Genomic DNA, 24,112 nt, shown 5'->3' with positions numbered 1-24,112 from the left:
AGCTTGCCCAAATATTCCAAGCATCGTAAATACACGTTTTAAAAAGATCAGGTCACATTTGTAATAGAGGGGGCACTGTTATCCCTGGCATGAATGTAAGGTGATATGAAAAACCGTCAGTTGTATTGTCATTGTAATAACAAACCAATTATTATAGAATTTTTAAGAGCCAAAAGATGTTTTCCAAACGAGACCAATACTTTATTAACATACCAGGAATAAGCCAGTACAAATATATTTTTAATTTAGTGCTAAAAATCTCACCGCTCTCACCTTTACCCTCACCTCCAATCCCACACTTCTGGGTTATTCTTCCAATAGTGGGCAGCAGAAGGGCATCAGCCCTGAGGGCAAAGGTGAGGGTAAACTGCTGGTAGTGCTCCAGATTACACTCCACATTCACAATCACCTCTGTCAACAGGTGAGCCCGCTCTACTCCCAAGACAGGGGCCTTGAAGCCCAGGGCAGTGAAGTACATGTGCAGGTGGTAGTAGGGCAGGTAATGCAGGTACACTTGGAAGCGGTATCCTTTCACTTGGCAGCACTGCAGGATGGCTTCCTGCCCTTCCTGAAAGATGTCCCTGATCAGTGATAGATGCTCTAAAGTGAGGCCCCAAAGCAACGTGATGCTCTGGTGATGGCAGATGGCGATCCGGTACAGGCCGCTGCTGTGGGCTCCGCTCCAGGTCAGGGATGAGGACTAGCCATGAGAAGGATCTGAGTTCTCAAGATCAGTACTTACTCCTGTATTTTGTGACATTTGACATTGTTGAAACTTCACTGCTATTTGAAACTCTCCCTTTAGTCTTTATGCCTTCCTAACTTTCTGGTCATTCTCTCTCAATCTCATATGTAAGCTACATTTTCTCCAATTCACCCTTCAGTCATTGGAGCGAGGTGGGAAGAAGGCTTTCATATCTGTGGTCCTCTCCTCTTGGGATTGCGAGGAGGCAGCATAAACTAAAGGGAGATGTCATGCATAGCAGCACCAAACCCAAAGTCATCTGCTTTCTCATCCTAGCTTCCCAGGACAACTGTGTACTGCAGAAATAAAATATATCAGTTTAGAAAACACTTCATGAAGAAACCATTTGACTTTATATGATTTTATTTTTCACAGAATAGCACAATAACAGCCAGTTTTCCATTTCAGATGAATATAGATATGGTCATGTCAATTTCAATGAACCGGGTTGAAGGACTCTAAGATCGACCCCAACAACTTTCTGGACGAACTCCATATGTTGCAAGAACTTGAAATCTTTGCCACTAGGGGGACTCTGAAATTTCTCTTCCTTAAAGTTTTTTGGGGAATAGTCCAGCGAATGGTTTTGGGTATCATCTCCAGTGAGTCTGCTGGTATACAGGCATAAAAAAATGGCTGGTTTTGTTTTCTTTCAGGATGGAAGTTGATATCCTCTTGATGAGGTTTTGATGCCAACTTACGTTTGCTTGGGAAATAATCTGCTCTTTCTGACTCATAATCACACACTTTCTTCTTTCTTGTGAGTTTTTCTTTACTCTGTGTGTAACTGTAATCACAGTCCCAATGAACACTCTTTTTAAATAAGTCAAATTTGGCTTTCTTTCTTTCTTTGGTTTCTGGCGGACCGTAAAATTCACTTTGGGTTTTTGCAAGATGTAATTTAATATTTGATTCCGTTAAGGGAGCTAAAGAGTAATTTGTTTTGTTTTTTGTAATCCATGAAAGCGTCTCTTCACTGAATGAAACAGAAGATGATGCAAACGGAACTTCAATAGTGCTTAGTGATCTGTGACACAACCAATCAGGAGATTGCATTTTAGAGGATGATCTATATTTCTTGCTTTCGTGGGATTTGTAGAAAGGTGGTGTCACAATTGAGGAATGTTTTCTACAGTCTCTACTATGATGGGAACCTGAATCTTCACCGTAAAATGATTTCAAATCAGTTTTGATTTTTTTCATCAAAGGAATGCCTTTCTGTAATTCAAACAGAATGTTTTGTGATTCCTGAATTAAAGGGTTGGCTTGTAAAAACATACATTCTTCACTCTCATGTACTTCAAGAGCTGAGAATTCTTCCAAGTTAGTCGAACTCTCAGTATATATCTGACTATCAGTAAAATCTTCAGAAATCTGAATTGAGTGAGAATCAACTAAACTGGGAGCATTTTCTTGAGTCTTTAAATCAAAAGATTCATGTGTATTTGTTTCTTGAAAAGATACGTGATATTGTTTTTCTTTTTCTGCAGTCTCATAAGATTTTAACACTGAAAGAACTGTAGTATCTTCTTTTTTTGTTCCACCTTGTTCAAGGTCAGGAGCACACCCATGAGTTGGCTCCAGGAATTGTTTGAACCATGATGCGTTTTCATGGGGACTTTGCTTTTTGAAAGAGATATGTTTTTCTAACGGCTCTGTATCAATGGAAAGACTACCACTTTCTCCACTATTATCTACTTTTTTACATATTGCAACTGTGTTTAATTTAAGAATATGTTTGGGAAGTGTATTTGGTTTAGGGAACATACTTTCGACCGGAAGCCCCAGGAGAAAACGAAGGCATTTGTATTGTAAATCAAGATGTATTTGATGAAGAGATTTTTCCTCAAAAAGTAATAGAATTCTGTTTTTTGGTTTTGGTACTTCAACACAAGAATGAATGCATTTAGGTGAAGGTTTCCTTCTCTCTTGAGCATCTGCCATTTCATAAGATTCCATTACAATTCTGGGGAAGACTTTCATTTGAATCTCCAACGTTTTTATCGAAAAGTGTACGAGAAGTTTGTCTTTTTCTTCTACTGAGTAGTTTTGCAGAATATGAGGCGACGGCATTTCATTAGCAGAAGTCAGGAAAGATGTTCCACTTTCTAGCTTATTAATACTCTTCAACTTTGTAATGATCTCCTTGCTGCCACTTGAAACATTAACAGTCAGTGTCTTCATACAGCTGATATGCGGTGAATCTTTTTGGTATTTGTGTTTTAAGTTAAGGGTGATAGTATCAATCCCTTCCAGAGACATAAAGTACATTTTTTTATGTCTTGGATAGAGCCTCCAACTGTTATCTTCCACAATAGCCTGTTTTGTCGAAAAGTCGAACTTTTGGAAGGATTGTTTTGCCGTCTCTGGTATCAGATTCAGTTTTATTTCAAGTGCTTTGGACTCTAAATGATTAGTCAGCTTATTTTTTAATTTGGGAGTAAAACATTCCAAAATGGATTTTGGATGCAATTTAGGATGTGTTATTGGGGATGTTGGATGTGGCCCCCCTGCAAAAGGTGGTAACTTCCAAACATCAGGTTTATGGGCTTTCAGTTTTTCCAGTATATCAGCATAAACTTTGTCTTGGATCATATTTTGTATCTGGGATTCAAAAACATTTTTAATTGCTTCATAAAGTGGAAGTAAACTTTCTGCACTTGTACTATCTGCCACGATTTTTATTTCATTACTTTTAATTTGGAGCGGTATGGGTACAGTTTCTGGGAAAGTGTTTTGTTGCTGGTCCTTTTGTGTGGTTGTGTCCTGTACAAGATCACCATGATCCCTCTGCTCAAGTGGTGAGGCATGCTCCACGATATTGAGTGGCTGAGTCTCATGTTCTGGTTCTTCTGGAGCAGAAATAGTTATATATAGGGTACATTTCACGTGGGTTTCCACATTTTCCTTTGGATCTTCAGACATGCATGGATACTCTGTGGGTGTCAGCATGGATTTTGGTGCCTTTTCTTCCTGTCCAATCATAAGCAAGTCAGGTTCTTTTATGGTCTTTAAGATATCATGCCCTGGAACAACCCTTTCTTCTGTTTGTGGAGTTAAATTATTTTTATGTATTTTACTGCTGAAGCTTGCCTCTGATTTGACATTAGGAAGTTTTTGCATTTGCTGTTGGTCCACCATAAAGGGCTGGGAATCTTCTGGAACTATCTTTGTAAAATTCTGGTCCCGCTTTTTTACATTCTTTGAGTTGTTCCTCTTAACAATTTTACTCGCATTTGGTGATTTCTCCTGGGACTTAGAAAGACAGGTTCTCTTTTCTCTTTCTAGGTTTTTCTCAGATTCTGTTGTTTCTTCTGTATGAGATGGACTCATTACAGAAACAGTAAGACTTCTGATAAATATTCCTGAGGTACCTTTACTCCTCAAAGGCATTTTCTTTGGTTTGTTAAAGCCATACTCTAATTTCTTTCTATTGCTTGGAGTACCACGTCCTGTGTTGCCAAGAATCTGTAAAATTGGATGCTTTGGGATTTTCATAGTTAAAGTTTGGGGGCTCAATTCTCTTTTCAAATCTGCTATTGTTAATCTGCCTTTCTGGCCTTCAAATTTGTGATAAAGAGGAATATAGGCATAAAATGAATCTAGAACATGTTTTTGAAATGATTTTTGTGGTTGAATGTTTTGTTTTGTACCAGACATTTCTTGTTTCTTTTTATATTTTTGCTTGATTGGACAGCTGTTTGCTGTATGAGTGATTACCTGAGTCTTAATTTGAGATTCCTCTGCTTTTAAAGAGGAAACATTCAGGTTTACTGGAGTGCTTGTGTGCATTTTTATTTTCTCCCTCTCCAGATTGACAATGGTGTGTTTCTGCATTTCTACTTCATCCTCTTTCAGAAGGATAGCTATGTTTGTGTCTATTTTTAATTTCTCATCTTCCATTTCTAATTCTTTTTGCTTCATATTTATAGTCGTTCTTGTGTCCATTTCATATGTTTCCTTCAGATCTCCCGATTTAAGTGAAAAAGTCCAGCAGGGGGAAGGAGACTTCTGAAGCGATTCTAGGATGCCTTTCTCTTGTTCTGGAATAAGCAATGCCTGCTCTTTTTTCCTTCTTATTGTATCAAACTCTGTAACATCCATATATATTCCTGATTGTATTTGTATTCTGGGGCACCCTGTAGTTTGCTTGTGTGTACCTTTTCCCAGTGAGGTCTTCTGCTTTCCATTTTGAAGTGGAAACTTATGAGAAGGGCTAGAGTTTAGCCTGGTCTTGTGTCCACTCTCAGCCCACTGTGCCACTTGCTTTTTCATGACAGTTTCTTGTTTTTCTCTATTTGGGTGGGTATTTGACTCTGTGATATTCATTTTCTTAAGTGATCCCTTTATCTCTGGTGCTAACATTTTGGAAGAGAACATTTTGCTTCTTTTATCATTACTGTGTACATCTTTCTTTGGCTTATCAAATTTACATGAATCTGCAGATCCTAGAGATGCTTTTAATAAAGTTTGGTGGTCATCTCCCTCTGAAACAGAAAGTCTTTTTGAACTTACAGGGGTGCCAAATGTGACAAATATTTCCTTGGATATTTTCTTTGTCAGTGGAACTAAAGTCTGAGGACATATTTTGTGGTTTAAGTTATCCATTATTTTAGTTTCTTTCTTCAGATTTTCAATTTTCATTGGATCCATTTTGGGGTAGGAAATAAATGTAGTGCAAGTTTCTGTTTTATACTTTTCTGGCTGAGCCTCTAGCCCCGTAAAGAAACATTTCAGCCTTTTTCTACTTCTTAGAGTGCCAAATCCTGTGAAATAAATGTCCTCATGCTGTGAATTTATAATTAACTGACTCAAATCTCCTTCAGATTTGACTCGAGGAATTTCATTCCTTCGCTGTACACTAATCATGAAGTTTGAGGGCCACTGGTGCACTGCCTCTTCTCGTGGCAAAAGCTGTGTTTTCTTTTTAACACTTTTACTATTACAAGAAATTGACTCTCTAATTGCTGTCTTCTGGGTATCTGTTGATTCCTGGAGATTTTTCTGTGGACAAGAGGATCCTGTAATTCTTGGTGCATCTTTGTCTGTTTTGCCTCCTGAATTTAGATAAAGAGAAGATGCTGATGGAATGGAAAGAAAAGTCCTTGTCAGAACCATGCATGGTTCATCTTTACCTTTGGGCACTTTTTCCTTCAGCTCTTTAATATTCAACACAATTTTTTTTGTATTAAAGATATGTGAAATTGGTGGAATCCTTGCCTCTTTCTGTTGTATCCTGATCCTCATATCTACTGTTCTCACTTCATACATTTCTCCTTTCTGCGATATATGTCGTTCTCTGTTTCTTACATTGCCACTAGTTGCCTCTGTATCTTCTGTCTTCTCTGCATTTGATAATGCTGAAAGCATTAGTGGAAGTAGACAGGGTCTCTTAATTCCAAGCTCTTCTTCATCTACTTGTGTACTTTTATCCAAGTCAAGGTTAGTTGGAGAAGGTTTGGAAACATAAACTTTTCTTAGCATCATACTGGGTGGTTTACTTGGACCTTCATGTTTCTTCTGTTCTTGCCTTCCAATATTCAGATTCAATTTTGGGCTATGAAGTGTGTATGAAGGAGGTGATTTCTTTGACTTCAAATTTCCATCAGTGGTATGCTTCATACCTTTCATAGCTACAGTTTCTTTTGTATCCCTCTCTTCTTTCTGAGGCATATGTTTTTTCTTGTTTTGAACATCTTTCATGGTATCACCAGAAATTGTCTCATTATGTACTATTTCCTCTGCAGTTGATATTCTCTGCAAGACAGATCTTTTAAGTACTAGCATTTCATCATCTACTTGTATTTCTTTATCCAATTTGAGGTTAGGGTGAGATAGTAATGAAATAGAAGACTGGGTGAGAAGCATACCTGGTTCATCTTTACTTTCCTGAATCTTCTTTTCTTGAAGTTTGGAAAACATGAGGTTTTTTGCCTGCACTCCATCCTCTTCCTTGTTCTGTGGCATACATTGTTTTTCTTCTTGTGAACTGATCAAATTATCACTCATAATTGGTCCCACATTTACCACTTCCTCAGAATATGATAATTTATGGAAGTTTACTGGGGAAACAGATCTTGTTAATGTCAGCGTGCTCTTTTCCTTGATCCTGATATTCATGTTAAGGTGAAGTGGAGAAGGCCTAGAAGTCCAAGTCTTAGATGGCATTGTACAAGCTGGCTCACAAGTAACTTCCTGAACTTTTCCCTCTTGCTCTTTAGTTTCCCACTGAAGGTTACACAGATTGTATTTAAGTAAAACAGGTGACTTCTTTGCATTTAAATACATATCATTGGAATCCACTATACCCTTCACATCCAGGTTTTTCTCTCTGTCTTTTTCTTCTTTCTGTAGCTTATGTTCTTTTAATTCTTTTACATCATTGCAAAGGTTTCCATCAATTGTTTCCGCATATGCTATTTTCACTGCATCTGATGATTCCTTGGACTGTGATTGTGGAAGAGGCAATTTTGTAATTCTTATCATGTACCCCTCTCGTTCTGCTGTATCAAATTTAAGATATGGTAGAGTAAGTAAAGAAATACAAATGTTTTTCACATTCATAACTAGTTTATCTTTATCTTCCTGTACCTTTCTTCTTTGCTCTTTCCTTTTCCACTTCAAGTCTTTGGTATTGAGTATATGTGGAAGTGGTAATTTCTTTGCCTTCAGATCCATAGATGTTGGGAACATTTTGTCTTCAATATCTATTTTGAATCTATCATCTTCTTTTAACATACAACCATCAAATGACTTAGTATATGCTTTTTTGCCTGAATTAGATGGATCCTGACTCTTTAATAGTGGAAAATAGAATTGTGTTACTCCTAGTGTGTCTTCCTTTTTTTCCATTCCAGTGTCCTGTTTCAGGTGAGATGGAAAAGGTAAGGAAACATAAGATTTCCTCGGAAACATTTCTGGCTTACCTTTTTTCTGCACATCTTTCACTTGCTCTTTAATATTCAAATGTCGCTTTCTACTGAGTAGGTGTGTAAATGAGAATGTCTCTGCTTTTGAAGTTAGTTTGGAAAATATTCTACCTTTCTCACCTTCTATTACTCTATTCATTGCCTCTTTATATGACAGACATTGATTAGCTTTTATTATTACATTACATGAGATAATACCTTTATTGGAATCTGCATATTTGATTTTCCCTGCACCTGATGATTCAGGGAGCTGTAATTGTGATGGAGAGAATTGTATAATTACAAGCAAGTCTTTGTCTACTTTGGTTTTGTTTTGTACTTGGTCCTTTTCTTTCTGTGGTAGATGTCCTTCCTCTACATGGCTATCAATTAACTTTGCAAAGGCTATTCGCTCCGAAGGCAACGATTGTTGGAGCTCACGATATGGCACATAATTTTTTATTATTCCTGGTTCACATTCCTCTTCCTCTATTGTGTCCAACTTAAGATTAGTTAAAGAAGGGACAAAAGGACAAACTTTGCTCAGAAGCATGATTGTCTCCTTGTTATCTTTCTGCATCCTTTTCACTTGCTCTTTGATTTTCATTTGCAGATCTTTTGTTTTGAGTATACTTTGGAAAAGGGGTGGTTGTGCTGACATGGGAGTTAGTATGTCTTTCTTAAAAATATGTGCTTTATTCTCTTCTTTCTGTGGCACATACTTTGTTCTTTTTGGATCGCTTGAGATATCATTCGAAGGTGACAGTGTATATTTTAATTTGTCTGCATCTGCTGATTCCCTGTGCCGTAAGGGTGAAAGAAATGATCTTTTTACTTCTTGTTTTTCTTCCTTTCCTTCTATACCTTCATTTAATTTAAATTGAGGGAGTGAAGGTCTTGTCAGAACCTCATCTAGTTCACTTTTTCTTTCCTGTATGTGTCTCGATTTTGCTTTTATGTTTGTCTGTACTCTAATTTGGAGGCCACAACCCCTAGGGGTACTGAGTACATGTGGAAGTGGTAATGTCTTTACCTTGGAAGTTGTACCTTTGGGGTATATTATGTGTTTCATATTTACTGTTTTTCCTCCATCCTTTCTGTTCTGTGGCTCATAGTCTTGTCCTGTTTTCACATTATTTGTCATGTCATCCCCAACTGACTTCGTATATGCTATTTTCCCTTTATCAAATGATTTCTGTAGCTGTAGTTGTGAAATGGCAGATCTCGTTATTCCTTGAACGTCTTCCTCTCCTTCTATTCTTGTGTCCAATTCATGATGAGTTAGAGAAGATTCAGAAACCCAGTGTGTAGGTAGAACTACTTCCTGCTCACTTTTAACTTCTCCATCCCTTTTCCCCTCTTCTTTACCTTCTGCATCCATTTTCCTTTGCTCTTCACCTTCTCGATCCACTTTCCCCTGCTCTTTAAGATTCAGTAGTCTGCCCTGTGAAAGTGCCTTTTTTCCTTTCAATTCTTTATCTTTTGGATGCATTATGTCTTTCTCGGCTGATATCTTTACACTCTCCTCTTCTTTCTGCAGCATATATTCTTTTGCTTCTCGTACATCACTTGTGATATCACCGTTAGTGGACTCTGTCTTTGCTTTTTTCACTGCATCTGATGATTTCTGGTGGGACAGTTCTGGAAGAGGGTATCTTGTTACTTCAGTTACATAGTCTACCTTTTTAATCTTTTTATCCAATTTTAAATGAGAAGCATCAGGTATGGAAGCGCTGGTATTGATCAGAACCACACCTGATTTACATTTAATTTTTTGAGTCTTTTTCTGTTGATCTCTGCTGTCCCACTGGATTTCCTGTGAATTTGGTGATTTCTTTTCCTTCAAAGGTATAACTTTTGCCATTTTTATTCTCTCATCTTTTTCCTGCATCATATGTTCTTTGTCTATATTTACACCATTTGAAATATCACCATAAATAGATTTTTTATGTGCCATTTTTCCTATATCTGATGACCCCTGAACTTTTGGTTGTAGAAAAGAGCATCTTGTTTTTTTAAACATAGCAGCTTCTCTTTTTATTCTTGTGTCTACTTGAGGGTATGGTGGAAAATAGATGGAAGCACAAAATTCACTCGGAATCCCAGCTTGTTTATCTTTATCTTCCTGCATCTTTTTCTCTTTTTCTTTGATGTTCAACTGTAATTCCTGGGCAACTGGAGACCGCTTCGCCTTCAAAGTTATTCTTTCAGAATGATTTATTTCTTCCAAAGCCATTCTCATTCTATCTTCATCTTTCTGGGACATATATTTGGCATTTTTAATACTGCTTAAAATATCATCACATGGTTCCTCGCATATTCCCATTGCATCTGATAATTCCTGGAGTGTTAATGACGGAAAACAGAATCTTGTTATTCCTTGCATGTATACTTCTTTTATTCCAGGACCCCATTCCAGGTTAGGTGAAGAAGGAATAGAGGCATGGGGTTTATTCTGAACTACATCTAGATCACCTTTATCTTCCTGCACCATTTTTTCTTGTCTTTTATTGTGCCAGTGTGGTTCTTTTCCATGCAATATGTGTTTAAAAGGTATCTTCTTTCCTTTAAAAATGATACATTCGAGGTCCATTATGTCTTTCACGTATACTATATTTTTTCTGTTTTCCCTCCTTTTCTGTGGCAAATGTTTTGGTTCTATTACATTGCTTAAACTATATCTATTAAATGACTCTGAAAATGATGTTTTCCTGACATTTGATGATGCCTGGAGCTTTGGTGGTAAAAAACAGCTCCTTGGTATTCCCGATTTATCTTTTCCCACTTTTATTCTTGAATTCAAATTAGAGTATGACAGAGATGGTAAGGAAGTACACAAGTTTGTCAGTTTCACATTTGGTTTACTTTTACCCATTTGCACCTTGCTCTCTTGTTTTATTTGCCCAGGTATTTCCTTTTTATTCGGTACTTGTGACAGTGATGATTTCTTTGCCTTCGAAATCACATTGGGATCCATTCTTCCTTTCATATTGATTTCTTTTATTCTATCCTTCTCCTTTTTCTGCGATATATGTTTTGTTCTTTTTAAATTGCTTGAGATTATTCCATCAATTGTCTCCTTATTCAATTTGAGGTAAGGCGAAGCAGGAATAAACTCATATATATTTGCCATAACCAAATCAGGTTTACCCTTTCTTTGTTTCATAGTTACCATTTTCTCTTTCATGTTCCACTGCATTCCTTCTCTGTTGCCATAGTCAGTGATATTGTGTGTATTTGGAAATACTGATTTTTTCAACTTCAAAGTTCTTTTGGAGCATATGATGCCTTTCTTACCTCTTTGTTTTAAGCTATCCTTCTGTATTTTACTTTCAGGCAAAACAGGCATAAAGATAGAAAGAGAACGTAAAAATATTTCAGGTGAGCATACTTCTTTTTGCACATTTTTTGGATATTTCTTACATGATTGCACCTTCTTTCTAATTCTTAGCTTGGGAGAGCTACCGTTAGATATTGAATCAATTACCTGTGCCCTATTTGGTGATTTCTTTTCCTTTGGAAATGAAACATTCAGATATTTTGTAATTTTACTGCACGAGTCTAAAGGCAGCATTGTATTTTGTTTTTTCATTTGCCTTGAAGGAATTGAGGGTACAATGCATTCCAGTCCATATGCAGATACAATATTTGTTTGGTCCTTAGGAAACAAGTCTGATCCTTTTGCCCTGCTTGACACATTACCTACTTCTGATAATGCTTCCTTTGTCTGAGGTATTAAATGTTGTAGAAGCCGGGGATCATTTTGAGAGTAAGAAATACGCCCCATGAAATTCTCACAGGGGGTCAACAGGTGCTGCTGTTTCTCTTCTATACTGAGTAAGTTTTGTTTTTTTTCGCTTTTGCGAGTATATCCAACTATGACACCCATTACTTTTGATGCTTCTTTAGCTTGTGAAGTTAAATATTCAGAATGCACCATATTTGTGTCATCTAATTGCATTTGTTGCACTGAGGTGTTAATTTGAAGTAGACCTGTTTTAGGGTGGGACACAGGCTTTGGAAGAGCCTCACATGTATGTTTTTCTTGCTGTTCTCCTTTTCTTCCAATAAGTGAGCCAATTACTTCTGCACTTAGATTGTAATCTACAGTGCTAACCACTTCTTCTGATGTCTTTCTTTTACATGGTATCTTACTTTGAAATATATCCCTCAACGAGTGAAAAGGAAGCTTTGGAAAAGTCTGGTGTACATATTCTTGTTGCTCTTCTTTTCCTGCATTTGAAGTGTGGTACATTGACCTATCTTCTGACTTTAATGCTTTCTTTACCCTTGGAGGTTTAATCTGAAATATATCTATTGAAGAACGAGGAACAGATTTTGGAAGAACCTTGCATATACTTTCTTGTTGATGTTTTTTTCTTCCTTTAATATTCAAATCAATTCCTTCTGAGCACAGAAGTTTGTCCACTGGAATATCTGCTTCGTTTGATGATTTCTCTACCATTGGACTTAAAACTATTGAACTCATTCCTTTCCTTGAAACTTCCTTCTTTAGCTTTTCAATATGGAGATGATGCAATATGCAAGAGGAAATGGATTCCAGAATATTTTCTTTATTCTGGATAGAACTTTTTAGTTGCTTTGCTTTCCTTTTTTCTGAAAAGTTCATTTTCTGTATATCTGATTTTAATGGACTATTAGTTAACATTACTTGGTCTTTTTTCCATAGATTTACATTTAAGCTTATAGGGATGCTAACATTTTCTTCCCTTGTTATATTTACTGCTTGTTTCATGTGAAGAGGTTCCCTACTGGGGCAAGATGTAGGATTCAGAATACTTTCAGAAATGCGATCTAGTTTTACCTCTCCTTTGTGTACTGCAGACATATTTTTCTGGACCTCTAGGTTTATACGGAGAAATTTCTGTCCTTTTGAATGTTGTAAGGTATCAGTTTTTTTTAATTCTTGTCTTCTTAAAAGATGTGAAATATTTTTACTATTAATGTACATATCTTCCCCAACTCCTTTTTCTATGTTTTCCAAGTGAGGAGATTCCATAATGGGGCGGGCAATAGACCCCAGATTTGTCATTGAAATACTTCCTTGTTTCAGCAGTTCTTGTTCTTTGCAAATCTTCTGTTGAGAAGCATCCAACTCTGTAAGAAACGTATTCTGTCCTTTTGAACTTGAACATTTGACAACGTCTATGTCTCCTTTCTTTACTCTTGGTGCAGTAAGAAATTTAATTTCTGTATGGGTTCCACTTTGGGAGATGTCGAACCTAGTATAATTGATCTCTCTCTCCTGTGAAGATAGATCACAATATACTTCTCTTTCCAAATCTACTACTAATTTGACATGGTCAGGTTCCTTCTTCACTTGTTGGCTAATCACTAACTGATCTCTACATTGTGAGAGAATGTCTAGTAAAACAATTTGGTGTTTTTCTTTTTGCTCTCTAATATATTGTTTCAGTGTTTTAATATTTCTTGATATAACACTCTTATTAGTGGACTGTGAAGATGACATTTTTCTTCTTAGTGATTTGTTCAGCTTTGGCTGTGGAGGAATGTGTATCAGCTTTCTTGGCTTCTCTTTCTCTTTTTTTACTTCCAAAAACCCTTTAACTTGAGATGAAATAGATTCAGCGTCATTCAGAACTACATCTGGTGCAGTTTTACCTTGCTGTAACGCCTTCTGTATCTTAATATTACATCTCAGTTCCTTTTTGTTGCTTTGGGTTCCATATCCTATAGTATCAAGCATCTGGAAATCAAGTGGTTTCTTTGCCTTCAGTTTTGCCTGTTTAGTATGCACGGTGTTTTTCATATTTGCTGCTTTTGCCTTAGTCTTATGTTTTATGATTTTAGGATACATAGGTGTGTTGGTGTAAGCAGGATGCCAGATAGTTACTGAGACATGTGGTTCTTGCTGTTTGTTGTGCAGGGCAGGGTGCCCTTGCTTTTCTAGCTCTATTCCTTCTCTTCGCTGTAATGAATCATCACACTTTATTGTATTAATATAATGCATATCGGCTAATGATTCCTCTGCCTTTGGAATCAGAGTATTGGAATTTGCTATTTTTTTCCAGTTTACAGTTTTAAATTTTTTCTTCTGCTTTTCTATTTGAAGTGGATGTATCTTAGAGAAAAAAACAGACTCTGGACTAGACTCTTCTACAGCGTCTGTCTTTGCTTTTTGATTTATTAAATCAGTGTCTGTTTTCTGAGGAGTGATGTCCTTCGGGAGCACTGTATTAGTTAAGGGTGCTTCTGATTTGAAAGAACCTGGCTCTCTCATTTGATCTGCTCCAAACTCAAATGGCTGGGTATACTGTGGAACTGTTCTAAATAAAACCTGTTTTTCATACTCTTCTTTCTCTCTAACTTTTGCTTTGTTTAGGACATTTCTCTTTTCAGAACATTCTTCATTGATATCCCAGGTACTAGGTAAACGATCCATTTTTATGTGTAGTCGAAAAGGCATAGAAGCATGTATAAATTTTAGGTCTGCATTCAATACATTTTTCTCTCTCTCTACATCTATCTTCTGTTTTTGTTCCTTATTAATGCTTAAAGCAGAATGACCTGTGACATTAAGCGATTGTGAAATCACTAGCCCTTCAACTGGCAAATCCATTTGTGCCGGTTGTATAGGACTAAACCTTGATACTCTGTTTATCTCTGTTTCCAATCTGCTTTGCTTTTTAATGTCAGAGATATCAAATGTGAAATAAATGGTATTTGGGAATTTATCAGCCACATTTTTAACTTGCCGCATCTCTTTCATCTTGATTTTAAAATTGGATCTAAGCTTTTTCCTGTGTTTTGTGATAAACTGCCTATTGATCTTAAGTATTTGTGAAATTGGTTTCTCCTTTTTCTTCATAGCTAAATATTTGAGATTCAGTATGATTTTCTTTTTTGATAATTGTACTGTTTTTAACTGGCTTTCAGAGTCAGATAAAACAGGTATGAAGGAATCCAAAGGACCCAAGAAAGTTGTGGATAAGTTTTCCCCTAACTCTGCCATTTCTTCTGTAATATGACCATTCAGATTTTTGTGAAGTGTTCTGTTATATAGAGTGCCCCTTGCTGTTGTATCAAACGAGTGTTTATCAATCACTAATTTGGGTGGTTGAATCTTAGCTCCTTGCATGGCATAGAATATTGCCTCTCTCATATTTTCATTCCATTGTCTCTCTTTTATCTTGAACTTAAATTCGTGCTGCTTTTTCTTTTTATGGATTCCTGTAAGACACCTTTTGATATTAAGCAAGTATGAAATTGGTAGTTTCTTTGCTTTTAAAGTTACATGCTTGGGACTCATACTTTTCTTGCCTACAAACTCTAACATGTGGCTCTGGCTTTTGGGTTCAGATGAAACAATGCTAGAAAAATCTAAAGGTTTTAAGAATGTTGTTACCAAGTCATTTTTATTCCATGCCTTTTTCTCAGAAACAGGACTATCTCTCTTCATCCTGTGATTTCCAACACAGAGAGTATCACATTGTATCGAACCAGTCTCTGACTTCCCTGCTTTTGGAAATGAAGTCTTCAGATCTACCACACCTTTTATTCCTTGATGAGTATGAGGACTTTTTTTCACTGTTTCAACTTGAATAAAATTCATCTCGTTTCTAGAAACAGGCTCCAAAACAAGTTCTCTCAAGTGTTTTTCTTGCCTCATCTTTTGCACCGTATGAGACAAATTACAAGTCCTTTTGACTTCTGAACTATTCAGTTCAGATTTTGATTTGCAAGGGCCAGGATATTTCATATGATGGGCACTGAAACTGAAATGTTGGCTGTAGTGTGGAATTGATTCTAATATTTTTTGGATATTTTTCTCTTCTTGTTCATGTTGCGCATTCATTTTCATTGTGTTGCTTGATCTGTTTCGTGTATCAGTCGAATTGGCCTTCTGTGCTTCCCTGTAACATGGTGATTTTTCTAGCTCTAGATAGGTATGATTGTGTATTTTTACTCTTGGTTGATCCATCTCTGTGTTTAGTGTGCTATACATTTCAGTATCTATTTTGTTATTAGTTGAAACAGGTATGGGAGATGAAAACGCGTTAGCTATATTTTTATCTTGTTGCATGTCTTTTCCTGCAGATTTTAAGTTGGCTTCCTGTTCCATTTTACAGCATAGATTACCATGCTCAGTGCTATTAAGCAGCTGTGAACAAAAAGGCTTGTTTGCCTTCATGGTTGCACTTATGGGACCCGTAAGGTTTTTCCTTTCTGGAGATTTTAATATCTTCTTTTGCCTTTTAGACTCAGAAAAAACAGATGTCGTGGACCTTGTTGGTAACTCTTTTTGCAATTCTTCATGTTCTTTGGCAATACAATCACCCATTTTCCTTCGAGAGCTTTTATTAGGTAGATCTCCAAGTACTGACAAGTTCCCTGACTTGGTAGGTGGAATATTTTGATCAATTGTGTATTGTGTTACTTTCGGAGTTTTTATGTCTTTCTTTTCTTTTTCAGGTTGTATGGAAACTGCACTGTGAACATCCAGCTTCTTTGTAGGGCTCTCATCAGATATAGTACTGTACTCTGTTTCATCAATTAAAAGATGGTCAGACGTTGCTTTCTCTGATTTTGGATGTGGAATCTTTTCACCTATTCTATGTAGTATGTCTTTTTGTGGTGAGATAGTCTTATTCGGCTTTTCAGTTTGAAATGGAATCAGTGGAGAACAAATCGACTCTAATATATTTTCTGAAACCACTGCTTGTTGCTGTACTTCTTGCTCTGTAATAAGCATATTTTGATCTTTTCTACTTCTTACACTATTCAGGAATTGTAGACCTGATTCAAATAAAATTTCATTGCCCTCTTCTTTTTCATTTTGCCTCCTTGATTCTGATGTGTTGCTTGAGGTACTGCATTTATGAGAGGTATATGTATATAGTCTTTTCCCTTCATCTTGTTTTAGCTGTGTAATATCGCTTTTTTGTCTTAATAGCCCTTTCCTTGCTTTTACTTTATTATATCTTTTGATGGCAGGTGAAACAGGTGCAGATGAAAGAAAAGTATTTATAAATATATTTGACATACCTAGAGATATTTCTTTGACCACGTTTTCCAAGATGTGTTCCTGTTCCTGTCCATGGCTAAGGGCACCAGACCTAGTCATATTAACTGTCTTTAAAACTGATGCCATCTGTGCTTTCCCAGTCCTAGACTTAGGGATTTGTGCTGCATTTCTCTGTCCTTTAAAATAAGATGAAGCTGGCATGGAGAAATCAAAAGACTCTACGGTTCTCGCTTGTAAATCCTTTGGTAACCTTATCTTTCTCTCTAGAATAGAATTTGCAAGTTCCTTCTTAGGGCTTTTTTCAGTTGAGATGCCAGTCTGTGCTGTAACAATTAAAGATTCACTAATCGATTTCCCTGGCATTGGAGACAGAATCTTTGGACTCCCTGTATCTTTTAATCCTTTTTGTGTTTTTGTTCTTTTTGGTAGCTTCTCAGATGGAAGCGAATTCAAAATAGAGCAAGAAACAGAATGTAAAACACTTTGTGTGAAAAGTGTTCGTTGCTGCAGCTCCTGAGCAATAGTAAGTGATTCTGGGATTCTTTTCCTTGCTGAATTCTTCAGTTCTAGATGTGATTTCACAAAGTAAGGCTCCTTCGTCTCATGAGCATTGAAACTGAAGTGCTGAGAATTCCAAAGGGCTGCTTCTCTACCTTGTTCTTTGACTTCCTTCGTGCTATTTGAGGTACTGCCCCTCTTATCACTGGAACTGGCACACGAGGCTCTCTCTCCATCTGGTGATCGCTCTTGCTGTTGCAGTTCATGCCTAAATCTCATTTTCCGTGGCACGTCTGTCTCTACTTTTATTCTCTTATGCACCTTCATGTCAAGAGAAATAGGCATGGCAGAGAAAATGGCATTTAGGATTATATGTGCCACAGGTTTACCTAGTTTCATCATGGTTTTAAAGTTGCATCTGAACTGCCTTCTATGGCTTGGTGTACATTTTGTGATATGAAATGTCTGGGAAAATGGTGCCTTCTTTGCCTTCAAAGTTACACATTTGGGACTCATTTTATTTTTCTTGTGTATAAGTTTTAAATTGTTTCTCTTTGATGTAGGTAAAGCAAGTGTGGATAAATCCAAAGACTCCAGAATCGTTGCTGGTAATTCTTGCACTAATCCCTCCTTTCTCTCTGCAATAAAATCTTCCAGTACTGCAAAGTATTTTATATGAATTAAAAAGTCAATAATCTGTGATTTCAGGGTCTTCGAAGGTAGTTTTTTTAGACAACCATTCCCTGGGATATTAAATATCTGTGAAATTGGTGTCTTCCTTGCTTTCATAATTACACATTTGGAACTCATTTTACTTTTCAAGGCTGTACATGTACATGTCTTTCTCTGCCTTTTAGATTCAGACGGATCAGGTGTGGAGAATGCCAGAGACTCCAAGACAGCTGCTTGTTGATCTTTTTTGAACTCAAGTGTCTTCAACTCTTTACGATAACTGTACAGTTCCTCTGTATGGCTTCCATCACTTGGAACATCACATTTAATTGTATCCATGAAAACTTGACCACTTAGTGATTCCTCTGACTTTGGAAGACATAGCTTTGAACTCGCTGTACACATTGTGCCCCTTTGTGTCTGGTGGCCATTCTTTGGCTTCTCTACATCCACCGGATCTGTAGGTTGCATTTGTTGTGGGACATCTTGTTCTGTAACGAACAGAATTTTCCTACCTCTCTTGTTTTCTGATTTTTGAAGGTCAAACTCCCTACTCTGGCCTGAATGGAATATGAAATGTTGGCTGTACTGTGGAACTATTTTTAATAACGTCTCCTCTTCACTTTCTTCTTCTTCTTCACCTTGAAGATTGGTTTCTTTGGTGTTATCTGAAGCAATATTCTCTTCAAGTGATGCTATCACTTGCTTTACTTGCTCAGAACTAAATCCTTTTTCTCCTAACGTGTCTTCTTCTCTTTCTATCTTGCTATACCTATTAATGTCAGGTTTAATAGTCATGAAGGAGTACATTTTATTTGCCATTTTTTTACCTTGATCTCTCTCTTTCATTTTGGTTGTCAAGTTAAATCTCAATACTTTTCTGTGTTTTGGAATAGAGCTACCCTTGATATTAAGTATGTATGAAATGGATGGTTTCTTTGCTTTTAAAATTCCACATTTGGGATTCACTAAAGTTTTCATGTCTGAATGTTGTTTGAAGTTTCTCTTTCTTCTGGATGTGGAAAAAGCAGGCATACAGCAATCAAAAGTCTCTTTCTTTTCAATACCACCAGCCTGTTCCTTCTGATGGTTTGCATCACATGGGGTATCACATTCTCTTACAGAAAATAGGATTTCATCAATTTTTGCTTCCCCTGACTTTAGAGATGAAAACCCAGCATAGCTCTCTAGCTTTGGAATTGCTTCTTGTAGAGTTTGTTCCTCTTCCTCTCTGTCACGTTCTTGTGCCTTTTTAAATATACATCTCTTCTCAATATAGTTTGCATTCCATATTATCTTTCTATCTGATAATTTTTCTTGCTTTACCACTGAATGACTAAGCCCTATTATCCTTGATGTACCCGCTTTGGCTTTCAATTCACTGTGCATCTCTATATCAGGTGACTCAGAAATGGCAGTGTTAGTGGCATTACAAAATGCATCAGATATTCTTTTATTGTGCATATTTTTTATGTTGCTTCTAGTGTTGCATTCCAGTTTCTCACTTTCATTTAGGTTATCACATTCTGTAATAGTCAGTTTTAATGGTTTCTTTTCCTTCAGAATTACATCTTCTGTACTTCCTTTAATTTTTATATCTGCTAGCTGTTCATTGCTTTTATGTGAAATGAGCAAATTGATGTCTGAAGATTCCAGAACAATTTCCAGAAAATTTTTTTGTTTTTGTGTGTTTCCCTTTGTTAAGCACTTTTGCGTTTCTGCTGTACTAGTTGGTAACTTTTCTCCATTTGAAAGTGGAAGATGGGGATTTTCTGTTCTTTTTAAGTCCTCCTGTGTTTTCATTCTGTTCAATTTCATTTTGGGAGAGGAAACAAATTTCTGCAAAAGTTCTGATATAGCTTCTTCTAAAGATGTCTCATACTTTGGAATATGCAGGTCAGATGTTTTTTTACTATTTGGGGCATCAAACTCTGCAATACCAGTTTTCTTTGCCTGTGTAATTGGGTCTTTAAGAGACTCTTTATTCTTCCAGTTTGTTTCTATTAATAAAGAACAAGGTGATTTTAGTTGATGAGTACTGACCATGAAAGACTGTTCTAGCTGAGGTGAAACATTTGGTGAAATGTTTTTTAGTCCTTTATTGTCTCTGCTATGCTGCTTTACATTTTTACTGTTGCCCGAGGTTCCTCTTTTCTCAATAGACCCTGCAAAACTGACTTTCTCTGCAGTTGGTGACTTATTTGGCTTCAGCAGAAAATTTCTACATCCTGTTAAACCTGGCAGGACTTTTATTAGTTTTTTTCTGGAGTACTTCTTAATATAAGGAGGAACAAACTTGGAAACATAAATAAGATGCAAAGCTTTATCTGATATACCTTTCCTTTGATGTAATTCTTTCTTCTTAGTGGTATACTCACATCCTAACTTGCTACGTTTTGAAGTGTGACATAAGGTGACTTGAAATACCCACGAAGTTGTTGTTTTCTTTGACTTTTGAGATGAAACTTTGAGATAAAATTTACTTTTACTACGTAATATTTTTCTTCTGGTTTTCTGCCTTTTAATGGCAGGTAAAAAAGGTACTAAGCCACATACAGAATAGTGGCTTAATTTTGATGAAAGAATTTGTTTCTGGCTCTTTGGCTTTACACTCTTTACGTGTGGCTTCCCTTTAGCAACTGAATTTGGACTTGGAGTTAAAACTAGAAATCTAGCATTATTAAAAGTGGTATTTTGCCCCTGCATTGAATATTTAATCTTGTTTGTATCTTCAGACCAAATAGCATATTGGGTCTCATCTAAGGGTTTATCAGATTCTAGGCCCTTGATTGAATCTTGAGTTTCGAGAGAATATGGGACTTTGAGCAAATGTTGGCTCCTGTCCATATCTTGGGTCTGGAAGGAGTCTTGGGTGCTGCTGGAAGATGGTTTCCTCATCAAATCTTGAGGTGGAGCAAAGAACCTGGACTCAACATCAGGCTGACTGTTGATTGAGTCTTGGTTATTAACAAATTGTTGGGCTTGACTAGTAAATTGAGCTTCATAAAAAACTTGATTCTGAATAGTCCTTTGTCCTGAAAAAGAATCTTGTCCTTGGGCAGAAATATCCATTCTAACAAAATGTTGACTCTGAGTCAAAAAGTCTTGAGATCTTGAATACAGAGTAGTTTCACTCTCCAATGTAGCACTGGATTTTAAGGGAATTTGATTTCTTACATTTTCTTCCAGATGTCTGACTTGGTCTCTAGAAAGAAATAAATGGGCAGGAGGACATGGTGCCACATCTAGATTTTCACTTTCTGTAGGGATTCCAGAAGTTCTTGAAAAGTGAAAGTCAGAGGAAAGCACTAAACTTTTACTTTTGTTGGTTTTCATTATTGAAAATAGTTTCTTCGACGAAAATTGTAATGTTTTATGTTCATTTTCTGGATTCCCTCTGTGGCTTAGAAAAACTTTTTTTACTTCTGAATGAAACAGTGACAAAGATGAGCTTGTCCCATCTGAAGATGCCATATGACTTCCACTAAAGTAACGTACTTGATATTTGCTTTCACTGGTGCCTGCCCAGATTATTTCATCTGCTGGTGAAACTCTTTTTTCAATATAACATTCATTTTTATTAGATGTAACTGACGAAGTAATTGTTCTTTCTGAAAAGTCATCATCTCTGAAATACAAGAAAACAGTGTGTAAATGAATTGTTACTTAAGATATATGTTATGCAAAAACTCTCTTCTAGATTTAAGGAAACTCAATATAGTATGTGAAAACATAACTCGATATAAATTGGAAAGTCATTATCCACATTAAAAAATAATTCATTACCTACTTCCATCCATTTAACAAATTAATCCAGTGATATGATAAGCTATTTTCATAACTCAGAGAATGAGGGACTTTTACCTCAAAAACATTTTTAAAAGTCTTTTTTTACAGCAATGAGTCAAAGTTTCAGGTTAAGATGATATCCTTTTACAAGAACTGTCAGTGTGTTTCTGTTCTCTGTATGAGAGTTTTGACATGGATAAGAATATTATGGAAACTTAGTAGGTACAAGAGAAGAATGGCTAATAACATAAACAATAGCATTTTATAAGTCTAGTAGTTTTCAAGTTCTCTTAACTATTAGAGTATTTATGAACATCTAATATTTGTCTGTATACACATCTTTGTTACTTACTGTGGTGGTTAATTTTATGTGTCAAGTGGACTGGGCTGAGGGACATCCAGGTAGCTGGTAAAACATTATTTCTAGGTGTATCTGTGAGGGTGTTTCAGAAAGGGAGTGGCGTTTGAATCAGTAGACTGAGTAAAGAAGATCTGCCCTCACCAATGTGGACAGGCATCGTCCAACCCACTGAGGGCCTGAGTAGAACAAAAAGGTAGAAGAGCAAATTCTCCCTCTCTTCTTGATCTCAAACATCCATCTTCTCCTGCCTTCAGACATCAGAGTTCCTGGTTCTCGGGCTTTTAGACTCTGGGACTTATACCACAGTTGTACCCCCTACTCCCACCCCAGGCATTCTGTTGTGGGCTGAATTATATCACCAGCTTTCTTGTTTTTCCAAGACTGCAGGGCTTCTCAGCATCTATAACCATGTAAGCCAAATCCTATACTCTCTCTCCGGCCGCACACCCCCCACCTTCCCCCCTGTCTCGCCCACCCCCCGCCACCATGTGGGTATTGCTTCTGTTTCTCTGGACAAGTTCTGTCCTTACTACTTTAGCACAATTTTGGGTTAGAGTAATGATTGCAGATGTGAACTTTTCAACATCTCAAATGATTAGGAGAAGTCTAACATAGTAATCTCATTTCTAAGTGATTAGTTTAGGAATGAGCATGAGCTAATCCTAGTATAAGACATTGATTTTTAAGGACTTCTGGAAAAAGTTGCTTTGTTCCTAAGAAAGACACAGAAATAGCCTCTTACTTCCTCTGGACATTGCTGTTCTGATTTTGGAACTCTTAGGGACATCTTCTATCTACCTCAAGATAAAACCAATATCAAGAAAGGCAGAGGGAGAGATATAGTGTACCTTAATGAAGTTGTTGAGCCACTGTATCAATGAATTCTGCAGTCTATTCTACCCCAGGACTTCCTATTATATGATATCATGATTCTCTTCTTAATATGCCAGTTTGAATCATAGTTTTCTGTTACTGGAGAATTAAAATATCCTAACAAGTAGTAAGCATTCTGGGGAATCAAGTGATCCCAACAAGTTCTAGCAGTATCCAGACATAATTAGTATAACATTTCTTCAGGACAAGAGTATGACTGTTCACTTGGGGAAAGTGGAACAAGTAGTAAAAATATGCGACATAAAAACAATATTTGCACATTTCAGGAAAAAGAGGAAAGCTGAAATGCAAGACAGATATTTCGATAACGTAACATTGTGATTTTAAAGATAACAAAACAATGCTAGATAATTTTCATCTGTTGAACTAATATTGTAATCCCACTTGATCATAGTATATAATCCTTTTAATATGCTGCTGGATTTAGTTTACTAGTATTTTGTTTTGCATCTATATTTGCAAGGGATATTGGTCTGATATCTATCTTGTATGCTTTGTATATCTATTTGACTTTCCCACTCTACATACTCTCCATTTAATGAACTTCCAAGGCATCATATTCTCCTGTTTTCCTTCTGACTCACTGGTAGCTTTTCTTAGTCTCTTTTGCTAGTTCTTCCTCTTCTTTCTGACCTTTCTGAAGTACCCCAGTGCTTAGCCCTGTTCGTCTTTCTTCTTACAGTCCCTTTGTAACCTCATCCACTTATGGCTTTTAATACTATATATGCTCCACACATCCAAACTTATCTTTACCAGATATCTTTCCCAAACTTCCTACTCATAGCTCTATTAATGTATAATCAACATCTCAAATTCAACAAATGCATAACAGAAATCCTAATCTCCCCAGGACAACCTGCTTCTCCCAGAACTTTCTTCATCTCAATTGATGACAACTGCATCTTTCTACCTGCTCAAACATTTTGATTCATCTTTGCCTCCTCTCTCTCACATCCATATTCCATTGGCTCTACTTTTTTAAGTATATCCTGAAACCAACCACTTCTCACTATCTCCACTGGTATACTCCCCTGGTTTAAATTACCTTTATCTCTTATTTGGATTACTTATAATAGTCTGCCATTTGCTTAGACTCTTGACTAAACGTAGTCTATTTCCAATGTAACAGGCAGAATAATCCTTTGAAAATATAAGACAGAACATATTTTCCTCCACAAAACTATAATGATTCTCCATTGCTACTCAGAGTAAAAGCCACTGTCTTTACCATGGCCTAC

General features: G+C 36.6%; 1 protein-coding gene across 1 annotated transcript in view; it reads right to left on the bottom strand.

Moving 5' to 3' along the window:
- Positions 1-24,112, bottom strand: part of CCDC168 (coiled-coil domain containing 168) — a 31,365-nt gene that overhangs the window by 3,316 nt on the left and 3,937 nt on the right. The window contains exons 4-9 of the mRNA XM_011363227.1: positions 14,280-21,458; positions 13,677-14,060; positions 11,913-13,565; positions 3,647-11,765; positions 1,190-3,538; positions 274-700 (exon numbers count right to left, since the gene is read on the bottom strand). Coding sequence (XP_011361529.1) covers positions 274-700; positions 1,190-3,538; positions 3,647-11,765; positions 11,913-13,565; positions 13,677-14,060; positions 14,280-21,458 — 20,111 coding nt within the window. The remainder of the gene's footprint in view (positions 1-273; positions 701-1,189; positions 3,539-3,646; positions 11,766-11,912; positions 13,566-13,676; positions 14,061-14,279; positions 21,459-24,112) is intronic.

The sequence above is a fragment of the Pteropus vampyrus genome, unplaced genomic scaffold, assembly GCF_000151845.1.
Source record: "Pteropus vampyrus isolate Shadow unplaced genomic scaffold, Pvam_2.0 Scaffold83, whole genome shotgun sequence".
NCBI classification, from domain to species: domain Eukaryota; kingdom Metazoa; phylum Chordata; class Mammalia; order Chiroptera; family Pteropodidae; genus Pteropus; species Pteropus vampyrus.
The sequence above is the reverse complement of the archived record's forward strand: the minus strand, read 5'-3'. Positions and strand labels throughout refer to the sequence as shown.